Genomic DNA, 16,712 nt, shown 5'->3' with positions numbered 1-16,712 from the left:
TTTACTCCAACCAAATGAGTTGCATTAACGCATAAATGCACTTGTTGGGTTGTAATCTTTGTTGTTTTATTTGTGAATTTTCCATTTGTCAATTGAATTACAATTTACGGAATGGCTAGTGAATAATGTTGAATATATGTAAATAGAGAGAGAGATATGCGAGGGTAATAACAATCGTATCACTTGCTCCAACAATTATTCTATTTCAAGTCAAGCGATTTGAAGCTGAAAAAATATGGGGTAGAGAATCAAAATAAAAAATAACCATATACAAATACAATCTTTCCAACACAAATAACAAAAAGAAGAAAAAAATGATTTTCATTACCATTCTTTATTCTGTATAAAAAAAACTTTACTTTCATAACATTTTTGTAATTTAATTTCTTAAAAAAAAATCATTATTGAGCTGAATCCAGCATTTTTCGTAGGCTTGTGTAATTCACGTCATTTTTCAATTGCATTATTTGTTTGATGAATTTACGCAATGGTGGCTCGATCCCTTTATGGATCTCGTCGTTTGTCTTCTCTTTCAAATTGAGTAATTTTTCCAAGAAATCGCGCTCGTTCATTTTGTTGCGATTTGACACCAAATCCGACCACGGCAATTGTTTGCCTTGTAATAGCACCAACGAATAAGCAATTGATTTCAGGTCATTTGCGTATGTTAGTTGTCCTTTGAGCATATTAGTGCTCATAAATAGTGCGGAGCCAGCTGGTACCACATTTTTCGACTGCTCTTTCCCCAAATACTTGGATACGCCAAAATCGAATAAAATCAACTGATCAGATGTCATGGCCATGGCGATATTCTCGGGTTTTATGTCACAATGAACATAACCAGTTGAATGAAAGATTTCAATGGCATCAATCAGTTTGAGCGCAATGTCAACGACGTTCATTTTGGAATCATCTAGCCAGATTTTCTTCAAAGTCGGTCCAAGTAGGCTTAAGACCATGTATCGAAAATTTGTGTCCTCGGCAAACATGTAAGCTGAAGGGACACATAAAATGTCCGTATGTTTTAGGACTTCATAAACCTTGATATAGGTTAATAAAAATAATAATAATAATATATTAATAAGCGCAATAATTTTATAAAATTCATTTCAAAAACTATATCTATTTACCTCTTTTTCTGTTTCAATTCCACAAACAGATTGACGGTTTCGTTTGCGTTCAAATTTGATGGCAACTTCTTTTTCATTTTTTGATAACCACTTTGCCCGGATCACTATGCCAAATCCGCCAGCTCCCAAAACTTCCATGCCTTCGAAAATTTCACCATCGATATTAAATAATTTTTTGGCCATATTGACTGATGCTTTACGTGATGCTTCTAGCTCAAGGGATTATTTCAAACTGAATGCTAAATGGTGAACGCAAAATATGCTTACATACAGTAATCAACAAGATTAACGGTACTTTTTCGTCTACACGCATAATTTCCGAGAACAGGTCCGCTTATATCTACTTGTATTAGTAAGGAAAGAATTCAGAAGAGAAATAAACAAAAGATGTGCAAGAATATGAGTGAGTGTATATGAGTGAGTGAGATAGTTGCTTTATAGATACATAGTAAGTTTGATCCGTCAACAAATGAAATGGTGCATTTTTGTAGGTTTCTTTATATTAATATAAAGTGTTTGGTTCACCAAAGTACAAGCAAAGTTTAAATTCTTACATGCCATGAAAATATAAAAGCAAAAAAAATAGAACAAAAATAGCCAGTGAAATGAACCGAACAATTTCATTGGTTTCACTTACCGAACGAACCGGAGCAAGCGGAACGTTCTGAAAATGGTTTACACTGTGCGGTATACACACGACCGTACAACGGCTATGTGTGTATTAGTGTGCATTGCTATTCACGTACACATACTTCACCATACAAACCATTCTCGGAACGTTCCACTTGCTCCGTTTAATAAATGCGTTTTATTTTTGTATATTCCAAATATTTTCATTGCAAATGAACAATAATTATGAAGCACGTTCTCATGTTGAATTAATTAATGTATTTGGGTGATAACGAAGTGTTGACTGAAATTCATTCTTCAGTACCTGTTAGATCACACGTTTGAAAGATAATAAGTCTTTTGATTACACGATGAAATATCCGTTTTTAAAAAAATCGACACCAAACAATCTTATATGACTATTGTCACGTGTCTTATGTACAGTTGCCGAGATGTACAATTTTTGGAATCCTATCAAACAGTTATACATGTAATGATGACTTGTTTTTAATTAGTATAATTATTATCTTACCTTGACCCTCTGGTACTGCATTAATATCCTCTTTTGATAGTTTTGTAGATCCGAAAACATAACAAAAAGAAGAAAAAAATGATTTTCATTACCATTCTTTATTCTGTATAAAAAAAACTTTAGTTTTCATTACATTTTTGTATTTTTTTTTTCTTTTTTTTAAAAAATTCATCGTTGAGTTGAAACTAGCATTTTAAATTGAATAATTTTTCCAAGAATTATTGCGAGTTGACACCAAATCCGACCACGGCAATTGTCGAACATTATCTCCCTTTCTGATGAGTCTTATGCAACAATTTGTTTCAATGTTTACAAGTTTTACGCCAATCATTGTTCAATAAAAAATGAAATTAAACCACAAGAAAATTAGAAATAAAAAATATTCAAAAAACGTGTGACTCAAATCAAATCGATTTACTTACTTTCTTCTAAATTCCAAGATCGATAGATCATGCTTGGTTATTTGTTGTACCTTATCGAGCCAATGTCTCCTCAAAAACTCAGGTTTACCATCGGGTGAAAATGCCAATCCTGTAATAAGCGTCTTATTCTTTGCAAACTCATAAGGATCTACAATGCAATTTTTTATAATTATGATCGATAAATCTAATGATTAAAAAATTTAAAGTTACCTGTATTTAATTTTGATTCGATTGAAATGATTTTGCGGAAATAAAACAGACCGCATGACTTATCTTATTTCCATTTGTCGATTTTCTATACTTTTTTCCATAGTTGCTGAAATAATATTCAACTTTAATATAGAACAAACATTTAATTATTTTATTTGTTGTCTACAACAGAACATAATGATAAATAAACATTTGACGGCATTTGACAGTAAGTTTGGCGACCGAAACAGCGCTACCTATCGCATTTATTATATGGTCTGAGGTTAAAAGTGACAGCATTCGTTTGACATCTCTAGATTTTCTTGAATGTGTGCGTGTGTCTACGTTTATACTAAACAAATTGCAAATGTCAGAATTAAAAAAGAATTATTTGAATTTTTTCGCTTGTTTCATTAAATGATACGTGGACACCGTTCAAACAGCTGCACCGTTCAAATAACTGACACAACAAAAAATCGTTAATATCTCGCATCTAATTGTATTGTTACACATTTGCCACGCAAATTAAAATATTTAAGGAAAAGTACAAACTAAAAAGTACAAACTAAAAGCACGTGTTAACTTCCACGGAAGATTCATTTTCTCTTTAAAGCAATCATATGGAATAAAATCAGCTAATTTTGATATTATTTTTACTATTCAAACACTTTCATCTAATGAGATCCATCCTTGATACTTCAAGATTTCTGTGTTTTTTTAAACATTCACATTTTCTCTTTTAGCCACAATGAATTTACGAAATGGTAAAACAAAGCCGGACTTTATTGATTTGGATGATAACGATAGCCCGGAAAGGATCACAACGTACAATACTCGCTATCGAGCTGTGCACATAAAAAGTGAGCCTTTATCATCTGATGACGATGACGAACCATTACAGTGTCGAGTGGACATTCGCATTTTACGATCGCGTAACCAAGCCACATCACCATTTGCTTTGGTCAATTATAAACCAGAATACGATTCGGAGGAAGATAGTCAAATGAATGACGAACGACCTTAATCATCGATCATTAACATTGAAAATCATGCGAAAATGATCGAAATTGAGATAATTGATGAGGATTATGTGGATTATCACCGAAAGCCAGCGTTCCACGTAAAACAATTAAATCAAAAGTTTGCCGTCGATCAACAAAGGTGCTTTCTTGCTTATTATGAAGTAAGTAATAAGCCTATTTTTCCATCATCATTTCTTTCTGTTACTTATTTAGTCTGATTACTCCATTTACTTAGATTTGTGATCGTATCAATAACAAAGGATGGACAGTTGTTCAAGATCGAAAACATCGTATTGGACCATACGCTTGCAAAGGAAACCAATGGGTTTCATTCGATGACAAAGCGATGGTTCGCCGTAAAGCAAAATTTATGCGACGACTTGGCCTAGGCGGTGGAATGATTTGGGCGCTCGACTTGGATGATTTCAAGGATCATTGTGGTGAAGGTGTACATCCCCTCCTTACAGAATTGAAATCAGTTTTGGCAGAACCATCAAGTCAAACCGATGAATGTCCAGATACAGCTGTGATTGAACCAACAACGGAAGGTCCGAAACCAGATAACGCAGCCGAAATCATCGAAGAAAATCAAACGAAGGTTCGATTATTGAAATGACAAGCGGCGAACTAAATGTCCCATCATCACAAGAGTCTGATTTCAAAGTCGTTTGCTACTTCACAAAATGGGTAAGTAAAAAAACGTCTTTTAAATAACGTCTATTACAATTGTAAGTCAAATCAAAATAGACATGGTATCGTCAGGGCGGTGGAAAATATCTACCAGAAGATATTGATGCAAAATTGTGCACACATATCGTATATGGTTTTGCTGTACTCGACCGTGATTCATTAACAATCAAACCACATGATACATGGGCCGACTTCGATAATCACTTCTACGAACGAGTCGTTGCGTATAAAAAGAAAGGTGTTAAAGTTACAGTGGCTATTGCTGGTGAGACTTTTGTTGGTTATTCTATGTGGAAAAGCCGGTATTAATTTGAGATTTTGCTCCGAATCATATATAGGTTGAAATGACAGTGCTGGCGATAAATATTCATTTTTGGTTCGTGATGCAGAAGCACGTGCTCGATTCATTAAGTGTGTGGTTGAATTTATTGAAAAGCACAATTTCGATGGATTGGATCTGAATTGGGAGGTAGGCATCAGTCATACCAATTATAAACAATGATTTTTTTTAATTTGATTATTTTTTCCCATGTTATTCATTGTTTTATTTCATCTAGTACCCAGGTAAATAAAAATAATTTTACCAAAATTATTTGTTAAAAAATTAAACCATAATTTCTATATAATTTCTTAGTCTGTTGGCAAGTCGAGTGTAACAAAGGTCATGCCGATGAAAAGCAATACTTTGCTCAATTCGTACGTGAAGTGTCTGAAGCATTCAAACCAAGAGGTTCGCTCCTCTCATCGGCCGTATCACCATTATCGCAGTATTTCGATTGGATTGCTGTTGTGGCTTACGATTATCATGGTCCCATTGACCATAAAATAACTGGTACGAATTCTATTTCGAATATTGTTCGTTTCAATTTTAATATCGTTTTATTTTGTTCAATCAGGTGATGTCGCACCAATGTATTCCCATCCATTGGATGTCAAACCAAATTTCAATGCAAATTTTACAATCATCTTCTGGATTGAAAAAGGTACCGATCCAAGGAAATTGGTACTCGGCATGCCAACGTATGGTCAATCATTCTCATTGGCTGAAAATAAACGTCATGGATTGAATGCACCAACATACGGCGGCGGCGAAGCCGGCGAGGCAACACGCGCGAGAAATAATATCAATGTGTCGTAAATTCTTTTCGTATTTGTGTCAATTGAAAACACACATGCCAACTCACACTGGTCACAAAATGTTTTTTTTTTCAATGTGTCCAAATAAATATGCCTGAATTTAAAATGTAATCATTTGAATTTGTTGCCGAAACTAGTACGCTTGATGTTGAAACATCGACCATGGAATACACTCCGTTTGTTTGGGATGTGGCAGAGGGAATCGATTGGGATGACAATGAAATGGTGTTAAAAATAACAACAAATACAACGTTACCACGAGACAGTGATGTATTGAAACCAAGTGATAAGGAGAATCGAGTGCATCCATTGTGTGTATCTAAAGTCACACCAAAGTATTTTTCACAATTATTTAAAAAATATACATGAAAGAAAAAAAAATTGATATTTACTTTTGTTTTGGTCATCATATCGTTTCAAAGGTAGTTTCTATATATTTCTATTTTTGATAGGAAATTCTCACGTTTTCTTCATTCCTATATTATGTCAATCAGAATTTCCCGCTAACAGTTTCATTTTATACAACGTTATATGATAGAAATTGATTTCTCAAACAATTCCTTTGTTGTCAATGCAAGTAGATAGAATAATAGCTGTAAAATCAAAACCAATTTTCAAAACAAACAAACCTTTTTATAGCGTCCATCTTTCTTCTTCTACCCCAAAAAAATCTAGATATTTAAAAAACAAGCGAAGAGTTATTATATAGTTGATTGTGGTCGATTTTATTCGTGATGAATATATGGTAAGTGACAAAGAAACTCCATGTGAATAAATGAAAAGGAAAAAAAACGTTCAATTTTTTTTATAATGTAATCCGATTGACTTTAAATAATTTACGGATGTATCAAAATAATCGAGTGGATGAAAAACTTTCGATGATTTTTTGATGATTTTTGTTCCTCTAAAGGGATTTGTTGTTGTTGACGGGTATTGAATCAACGACGGTAGCTGTGGTGAGACCGGTACGACCGGCGTTGTGACCGGCTTCGATTGCGTGATCGCCGTGGACTACGTGATCGGCGTGGTCGACGATCATGTCGTTCGTTTTCGTTTCGTACCGGTCGTTGTGCCAGTGGTTGTTGTTGCGGTTGTGGATTTTGTGGTGCCAATGGTTGTTGTTGCGCTTGTGGATTTTGTGGTGGTGGCTGTTGCCGTCCTAATGGTCGTAATCCCGGAATGTCGCCATGAAAACGAAGATGATGAAACTGCATGGAGTGATGGTAAGAAAATGATTTTGCGCATCGTGGACAACCAAACTCCTTCCGCGGCACTACTGCGTAATTTTCTTCGACCCATTCCGGGTGCTGAATAGCCACATGAGCATCATAATCACCTCGACGCATTCGCATCCGGCATATGCCCACAGGACAAGCTACTATGTCATCGGCCATTTTTGATCTTTAAAAAAAAGATAAAAACACAATATATCAGAAAATGTGTAAAAAAAAGACTATATTCGGTCGATCAAAAAAACAATATTCGATAACACAACAGTAAATACACTTAGTCTTTATCTAACAGTAAACACACTTAATTTCTTACCGGCGAAGCACAATAAAAATTTCTTTGATTAAATAGAAAGACTTTTTTCTGTTGAGACCAATTCTGACTGTTCTCGAGCGACGTTCCAATTGGAATGAATTCAGTTTCAAATAAAATCGACCAAATAACGGCATCGATGTGACCCATTGATCGATTTTATTTTATTGAGTTTGTGTGCATTGTGTTTGTTTGTGTGCAAACGAAAAGAAAGTTAAAATTCGGTAACAAAAAAATACATACAAACACACACATGTGATGCAAAGAAACACCGGCCGTTTAACAATTTAACACATATATCTAAATAAGTCAGTTGATGCGTCGGCGTTTCTCCAATGTAGAAATATCACCACATCACATTCTGTTGCTTCGTTTGCTACACATTTTTTTTTGTATCAGCAGAAAGTGTGTATATGCTTGTTCAGTGTAAACAATTTTAGCAATGTCAATTTTATGGTTATTTCTTATGGATGTGGCACAATGTCATCGTTTTCATCTGATAGTATCCTTGCAAATATACTACACACTAATAAAAAATTAAAGAAGAAAAAAAACCATCATACAATGGTTGCATTCATAGGTTCGCACACGTTTTTATTTTTCTTTCATTCGTTTTTTTCGATATATTTTTTTCTCCCCGGAAGCTAAATGTTCTACCGGTGCGCTATGGTTCCCATCGCCAAACCATTCGTATTACATTATATTTTTCGTCGTTCATATTTCTCATGCCTACATATTTCGTTCACTTCTGTTATCTACATGTGCTTATTTTGAAGTTAAGTGTAAATATTAATGAAGTTTTATGAAAATTATTTTCTGATTATGATGCCATTTTTGCTGACTTTCAATTTCATAACAATATTTCCAATCTAAAAGAACCAATTGTTTTAAATATACCGGTCAACAAAAATGTTAGCATTAACAACTTGGATCATATTACATCCAAACTAAACGACTTTCTCAAGCAGTGGCACAATGTGTTCGATTGTTCGAGACCACAGCAAACAGTTGCATATTATCATATGAACTCATTCGGCAATTCTCGGGACCAAAGAGGAAAATCTTTCGCAGATAAATTCGAGAACAATCATCGCCTCACTTTAAATAACATTTCACCGTTCAATCAAGTCGTTTCCAATATAAATGACGTTCTTAACAATCACCACCCATTATCAAATTCAACAATTTAATTTCACCATCTATATCAGTATTCTAGAACTGGAAGAGGTCAACAACTTATTGCCTATAAACAAAATTAGACATTCTAACATACACAGAGGAAATTGAAGAGATTGAAAAAAGTCGCACCAACAAAAAATCAGCTGTTATGGACGAATTTCCTATAACTCTATTCAAACTATTCATAATTTCTGTTCAAATATTGGATCTTTAGTATTTGAATTCACTTTGTCAACTAAAAAATTGTTGCTGTATTGTAATTACACCAAATATAATTGAAGGCACAAGCTTAAGCTCTTTTTTTTCACGGAATGTTGCTATCACGTCAAAGAAAGCGTTATGAGTCACTCATTTGTTGCGTATTTTATTATGGAGCATTCAAATAAAGCCTCCTTTGTCCCATTCAGTGGCAATTAGTTTTAGTTACCAATTTAGAGAAATTGTATCTTTGGATTTGGAATTTTTATTATTATTATCGTAAAATTATCGAAAAATTAAATGACGAAAATCAAAAAATCTAATCTTTATAACTTTCGAATTAGATTCTTATCTGTTTGACCACAAAGTCGAACTAAAACCGATAATGTTTGTAATATAGTAGTTTGTATTTGGCAGTTGCTCAATAAAAGTTAAAAAAATTCATTCAGTTTCCTTATGGCATGTATTAAATATTATTTTCATTCCTGTTGCTTTTTTTCTTTGGCTTGGAAGTCATTTGCGAGTACTAGTTTTGTATTGAAATTGGCTTATAATCTTTATAAATTAGAATATTCACTGGCAGTATCAAACAGAAGAAATAAAAACAATGTAAATTCAATAGTTGTTCAATTCACACAGCAGTCCCATGTTCAGTTTCCTCTCCGATGCATCCCAAGCGCCAAGAGTTTAATTACATATAAATATACTTACATCATCAACTGTAATGGATTATAAAAGTTGGGACAAGAGCAACATATGAAGAGAGCAAGAGATAGAGTAAATAGCAAAATAGATATAGCGTGGTATTTTTCTCAGATTTTATTCAATTTATAAATTGCAACAGAAAACATTCACGATGTAAATCGAGTTGACAACACAAACGAGGAATAAAAAAATAAATACATATAATTACAAAACTGAATTGACTGATAAAATTGCGCGTAATTTTATTACTTCAATTTGTGTGGTCACCGACCACTGGTCACCTTAATAATTTTAGTACAATTGAATTTATAAATTGTAAATCGTAATTAAATAAATATAGTATTTTCGTCGTTTCGAAAAATGTCTATATCTCCTGATTAAAACTAAACTGCCAATTTGTATCGTTTGTCGAAACGAAAAAAATATTATTATATTATTTATCAGTCGATCCATCTTAATATCTAGAGATAAGTTTATGATGAATGCAATTTTTTACATTTATGACATGATTTTTCTCATATTATTTTTAATGTAGGTTTATTGATTTTCATCGAAATTATTTTTTAGTTTTAATTGAGGCGTTGATGATTTGTTTTGCTTGTTGCGACTGAAAGTCAGTTTAGTAATGTCTAATGTCAGAAAGAAGGAGATTTTTTAATTACAACGAAAGTATGTTTTGATAATTGATTGTTTTTTCCTTTCACGACTATTATTAAAGTAGGATATGAGCAACTTTATACTTTACACTAAAAATGCTACGGCATTGGTTGTTTTGAGGTTCATGAACATGAACACAATGTGCACATTCTAATATTCAATACAATGAGGAACACACACCAACAAACATAAATGAGCAAATTCAACTTATTTCTTAATTAAACACCATAAATGTAATTGATTTTGTTTGGACATGATGAGTTTAAATGCATATGCAAATATATATTCAACACGGAGACGTTTTGTAATCATGATTTGTTGAGAATGCTGATTGTTTCTGGCCAAATTCACCACGTTGGTACTTTTCTATCATTTGAGCAACACCACGATTGGTCAAAATGTATCTAGCGTGAATTAAACCATACAGCATTTCGGCGGCCTGTTCAACCAAGTCAGACTCATTTGGATTGTTGTCTAATTCATCCTCTGTAAAGTCACAATCAAACATTAAAAAAAAATACATTAAAGTCACGGCCGGCATGTAATCGTACCTGGTTCAAGATCTAGAATTATATATAGAGCTTGCCTATAATTGGGAACCTGTTCGTTCAATCCAGTCAAATTGAATTTATCTTGGATGTAGTCTTCATCGACCTACATAAATAAAGGGTTTATAAAAGTCATCAATTGAAATTGGTTGAAGAAAAACAAAATGTGAATCAAAATGGAATCACAATTGTTCGATAAAACTTACCTCGCAGAAAAATTCATTACCGTGAAGTCCGCAAAACCATGAAATCCATGACACTTCTTCGGAGCTGCTCAATTTGACTTGTGTTCAACTTAACCTTCAATTGTATGCGAAAAATACGTCTAATGTCTGCAATAAAAGCATTTTTAATGTATTATTCATGAACTCTTTGCTGCAATGATTTCATATATTCTACAATTTGTAAAATGAATGAAAAAAAGCCATGTGCACTTCGATTCAAATCGTTCGCAATGTGTAATGCTTAACACCTGCAAGTTACAAGTACGACGTTGTTGTTAGTATTTTTGTGGGGAAAACAAGATGTGGCAAATATTACCAACAATTTAATAAATCAACGAAACACAAAAAAATCAATAGAGAGCACATAATATTGACAATATATTTGTATTATTTGTGGTAATGCAAAAAAGATTTGTGGCAATCAAATCAAATGACAATTTTTCAATTTTGTAAAATATATAATTACGATTTGAAAATACAAATGTATACGAACGACACAAACGAAGCTTTGAGAACTGTCAAACTATACTTGAATCGCGTGGAACTGACAGCATTTTATTTTTTATGTGCCGCCATCTATTGACAAATTATAAAATTAATTATATATTTGTCATTCATAGATCCGTGCAGCTTGTCCTTTTGTAATTCATCCGACATGGGTCGAACCTCGAAATAAGTTTTAAAAAATACCTTAATTTCTCTCAGTTTTGCCGATAGTAACAAAATAATGCTATTAGAAGCGTTTTTGCCCAATTTAAACCCGTTTTTTGTCTATTCAAGTCAATATTTTCGTTAAGTTGTTGCGTGTCATTTAAACTTCAGCTTCGACCTACATGCATTATTTAGCCTCCAAATTAACTGTTTTAAGTGTATTTCATGATTTGGCGGCGAACAGAGGTCATACGTTTTAATTTGGAAACATTTCTTTTAGTCATTCAAAATATGACGAGTTGAAAACATGTCTGAATACCGACCCATTTTTCGACCTTCAAATAATTTCGGATCACTGTAAAACCACTTCCATCGGATTCCTGGTTGAAAATTAAGTCAAAATGTCTTATTTTTACATTATTTTGTATTGCATGTCAATGAAATAGACCTACAAATCCGAGTAGATAGCGATCCTTCGCAAAATCAAATTTTTGCCATAAAGGGGCCTAATAAAAATTCCAAAAAATTCACACACTGAATTTTCAAAAAACTCATTTTTAATGTATTTTTGCACGCTGATTCCAAAAATGACCTTATTTTTGCGTTTTGGAGGCATTTTATGTGTCAAAAATTCAATTTTGTTCCAAAGTATGGTCATTTTTAACAAAAAAAATCACTTTTGACACCCCAAATAACATAAAATGACATTAAATCGCAAAAATAACGCCTGATTCGTTTTTCTCGGGCCAATAAATGCCAAAAGAAAGCGTTTGCAGTCAATTTAAATCCATTTTTTTGTCGATTCGAGTCAATATTTTCTAAAAAATCATCATTTGGGAATTCAGCTCGCGGTAAACAGGAGCGCATTTTCCAGGATAGTCTCAGAAGAAAAAGTGCTTGTTTTGACAAGACAAATTGATACCAAGATGTCGCATTTTGAATTTTCAACATTTCATGAATCGATCCGGCCTATTATGGGGTCGGTTATTTTAGCCAACACTGCTTTCATAACACGGTTATCTCTTTCCACCTGACCATTGGATTGTGGTGAGGCGACTGCATTCTTGATATGTATTATGTTTCTCTCCTGCAAAAACTCCTCAAACTCCTTTGATTTGAGACCCGTTCCACGATCATTAATAATTCTCTTCGGACGACTGTATTCCGCAAAATATTTACGAAGTGCGCAAATCGTTTCTTTTGTACCGGTGTTAACAGCATATAATTTGGTAAACTTGGTGAAAGCGTCGATCACCACCAAAACATGCTTATGCTTCGAATTTACTGTCTCCAATGGACCGAAATGATCAATATGCAATGTATCGAATGGCTCTGGCTTCTTTGGTATACTGTACATATTACGCTCGTTTTTCCGCGCAGGAGTTGAATAGTAGATACACTTCAAGCAGTTTCTGATAAATTTGTTCACCTTTTCACGCATGTGTGGGAACCAATAGTGTTTCTGTATTTGGTTCGTGCACTTGTCAATACCCAAATGACCATATTTCTCATGTATCGATCTAATTATGCTCGTTTCCATTTCATGTGGCACGTACAACTGTTGATTTTCACCGCTGACACGAAAGACCAATCCATTTTCAAGTTCATATCCCGTTACCTCTTCTGTTTCCAACTTCTGTCTTAGCTGCTGAATTTTTTCATCACGCGTCTGTGCTATCTGTATATTCAAATCAACTTCGCCCTCCACAATGCTGCATACATTCAGACCCACACGACTTAATGCATCAACATGTGCCATCTGATGGCCCGGCCGATGACGTACTGTAAAGTTATAATTTGCCAGTCCCAATGTCCAACGTGCAATGCGAGGATTAATTAATTTCTTTTCCAATGCCATAACCAATGAATTACAATCGGTCACAATAACTAATTGCATGCCGTCCAAAAATGTTCTAAATCTTTCTAATGCATTTACAATAGCCAACGTTTCCAATTCAAAACTATGATAGCGCGATTCCGCTTCTGTTGTGGTTTTCGAAAAATATGCAACTGGGTGGAATTGTTTATCGTCTTGCTTCTGTAATAATGCTCCTCCATATCCACGTGAACTGGCATCTGTATGTAACTCTGTCTCTCGTTTCGGATCAAATATGGCCAATACAGGTGCCTCTGTTAACTTCTTTTTCAATATTAAAAATGCCTCCATGCATTCATCTGTCCACTCAAATTTTGCGTCTTTTTTAATCAACTGATTCAATGGTCGGGCAATTCTCGAAAAATCATAAACAAATCGTCTAAAATATGAAAACAATCCAACACATCGCTGTGTTTCTTTTGCATCTGTAGGTACCTTATAATTTCTGATCGCGTTTAAATGTGCTTCATTAGGGCGAATACCATGCTCATTTACAACATAACCCAAATACTCTATCTCGTCGTAGGCAAACTTGCACTTTTTTAGATTCAACTTTAATCCAGCCTCTGCTAACAGTGTCAATACGCTTGTCAATATCTCCATGTGCTCCTCAATCGTTTTCGTAGCTATATTTATATCATCCAAATACACGACAATTTTTCCTGCATCAATCAACTCTCTCAAAACCAGACTAATAAATCGCTGAAATACTGGTGGTGCATTCGTCAAACCAAACGGCATGTAAACATATTCGTACTGACCCATCGGAGTCACAAATGCTGTTAATTCAATAGAATCTGGATGCATTGGCACCTGATGGAAGCCATTCTTCAAATCCAAAGCGCTAAAATACTTCTTACCACCGCCCAAATATTCCAAACAGTCTTCAATCAACGGCAACGGAAAATGATCTCTTACTGTAAGCTTATTCAATGCACGGTAATCAACACACATTCTCAATTCACCATTCTTCTTTCTGACCAACACAATTGGCGATGCATAAGGCGAGCTACTTGGTCTAATAATACACTGTTCCAATAAATCATCAATTGCCTTCTGTACTTCAATCTTTTCTTTGTATGACAAACGACGCGGGTTACTGTATACTGGTTCATCATTCTTCAGTTTAATTTGCATAGAATAACTACTGAACTTATGGTTTACCCCCTTTGTTTTCACGTGGTTTCGATAAATGGTTGATTTCAGAGCATCTGCATGTTTCTTATCCAATTTCTTGTTAATATCAATTAATTTATCAAACTCATCTGTCTCAGTCGCACTTACCAACAAAATTACTTCATCATAATCAACCAATTCTTCTGTTTCATTTAAATTAATTACACCGATACATTTATCAAATCGAGTTTCACAACTGTTCAAGTCATCAACAATGTTTACCTCTGGTTCGATCCGTTTACTTACACTAGATCTCTTTCCAATTTGCTTAACAACTGCCTCTGTATTCTTAAAACTATCTGTGGTTGGTACCCCTGTAATGTTATTATTCGGACTCTTAAACAAATTAAACAACTTAAGTGCACTGGTACTTTTGGGCATTTTATTTTTCATATTACTTCTAATTTTAATTAGCTCGCAGGCTGTGTATTTGTATGATTTCATTTGGCATAAATAGACCTCTAATTTTGTTAATAAATCACGGCCCACAAGTAAAGGTACCACGGCTTCATTATCTGGTAGAACGAAAAAATTATGTATTAACTCTTTGCCTCTGAACACAAATTTACACGCAATTTTGCCATACACACTTAGTTTTTTATTGCCCATTCCACGATACGGTGTACATTTTAATTTATTCATCGCAAATGGTACCATCGAACGTCTAACGAAACTAACGGGGCTACCCGAATCAAATAAAGCATTTTTCGAAATTAACTCAGTGCACTTATTTTGTTTATTCATAAAGGCAACACTTACCATTTGCATCGATGACAATTGCGTTGCTAAACGGCGTACTTCGTTCTCATCCTCTGCGATATCCCAATTGTCTTGGTAATTTGTTTCTGGTGGCGGATTTCCAACCGTTGCGACCGCATTTGGTTCACTGGCTTCTGGCTTCTTCTTTTTCGGGCATTCATGACGTGTATGACCGACCTCATGGCATATGAAACACGAATTTGGTGGCCGCTTTGCAGCCGTGCACTTGCTCTGGTAATGCCCATAATTGAAACAATTGTAGCAACGAATTCCCGACAAATCAATTTCACCAACACTTTTCGTTGTACTACCGCTGGCACTTGCAAAGGCACGTGTATTTGCACTGGCATCTGGCACGTATGGCTTCTGTTTCATTGTTGCAGCTGGCATGGCACTTGATCTTGGTTGCACTGAGGCACGGCGTAATTTTTCATAACGTTCCATCAACATTTTCAGTTCGGCCAATGTACGAGCACTGTACAAAATTGATGCGTGAACACTTTTATCGTTCAGGCCGCTGATGATCAAATCAATTAAATCGGTTTCTGGAATGTTCGATCGGCTCGCAATGTATTGCATTTCGACGATGTATTCGCGTGGTGTTTCATCTGGTTTCAATGTGCGTGCTTTCAATTGGCGAAAAACATCTTGCACGGTGTATGCACGTTTGTATTCATCCAACAATGCCTTTTTGAATTGATCGTACGAAAATGTCGTTGTTATTTCCGCAAAACGTTTTGCACGGCCAGTCATCAAATGTCGGGTAGCAACCAATTTATCACGGTCACTATAATGGAACATGACGAACACGTTTTCCAAATTTTCAATCCATTTCGCACTGTCATGCAATTCAGAACCATCAAATTTTGTCACCATTGCGTCAAGCACATGTAAATCGATTTTCCGTGTTTCCATTTGCACCAATTCACGTTGTAATTCCATCAATTCACGTTTTTTACGAGCAATTGCCAATTGTCGATCGATTTCGGCTTCTTCTGCGTTCCAATCTAAATTCAACCGATTGTGAACACTTACATTTGCATCTGGTTGCGTCTGTTGCATCTGTTGTTGTTGTTGTAAAGCTTCACGTTGTTGTTGCTGTTCATCTGTTTCATCTGGGTTATTTTGCATCTGTTGTACACCATCCGGTTCCAATTCATTCAACTGAATACGTTGCTGCACATTATTTCCACGATTTTGCCCAATTCCCGCAATTAAATCGTCATACAATGGTCGTAATTGCACCATTGTTGCTTCTGGATCAAACACAATGCCGGCCTCTGTTAATGCACGCACCATATCTGCACGTCGTAATGAATTTGCCATCGTAACAAAATCCAAAAAAATATTCAATTTCCGTAATTAATCGAATAAAAATAATACGTTCTTATTAAAGTTCGGCACGTTCTCTAACGAATCCCGCTTCTGAATTTGTAATAAATCTCAAACTGACGCCGATGATTGTT

General features: G+C 34.7%; 1 protein-coding gene and 1 pseudogene across 1 annotated transcript; one reads left to right on the top strand and one right to left on the bottom strand.

The window, feature by feature from the left end:
* Positions 1-401: 401 nt before the first annotated feature.
* Positions 402-1,313, bottom strand: LOC116351747 (casein kinase 1-like protein 6). The gene is made up of 2 exons (XM_031783886.1): positions 1,131-1,313; positions 402-1,040 (listed from the first exon to the last, which is right to left on the bottom strand). Exons 1-2 carry the CDS (start codon positions 1,311-1,313, stop codon positions 402-404), a joined length of 822 nt encoding a protein of 273 aa, XP_031639746.1.
* A 3,174-nt stretch (positions 1,314-4,487) lies between these two features.
* On the top strand, positions 4,488-6,238 carry LOC116351746 (annotated as a pseudogene).
* Positions 6,239-16,712: the final 10,474 nt, after the last annotated feature.

Source organism: Contarinia nasturtii, unplaced genomic scaffold, assembly GCF_009176525.2.
Source record: "Contarinia nasturtii isolate CC-2019 unplaced genomic scaffold, AAFC_CNas_1.1 Cnas_scaffold_6185, whole genome shotgun sequence".
Taxonomy (NCBI): Eukaryota; Metazoa; Arthropoda; class Insecta; order Diptera; family Cecidomyiidae; genus Contarinia; species Contarinia nasturtii.
This window is presented reverse-complemented; position numbering and strand designations above follow the sequence as displayed.

Bases quoted from the DNA above. Each gene is read 5' to 3' on its own strand.
- LOC116351747 (XM_031783886.1), bottom strand. From the start codon at position 1,313: ATGGCCAAAAAATTATTTAATATCGATGGTGAAATTTTCGAAGGCATG. The intron at 1,041-1,130 runs GTAAATAGATAT...ACCTATATCAAG, and splicing joins GAATTGAAACAGAAAAAGAG to GTTTATGAAGTCCTAAAACA.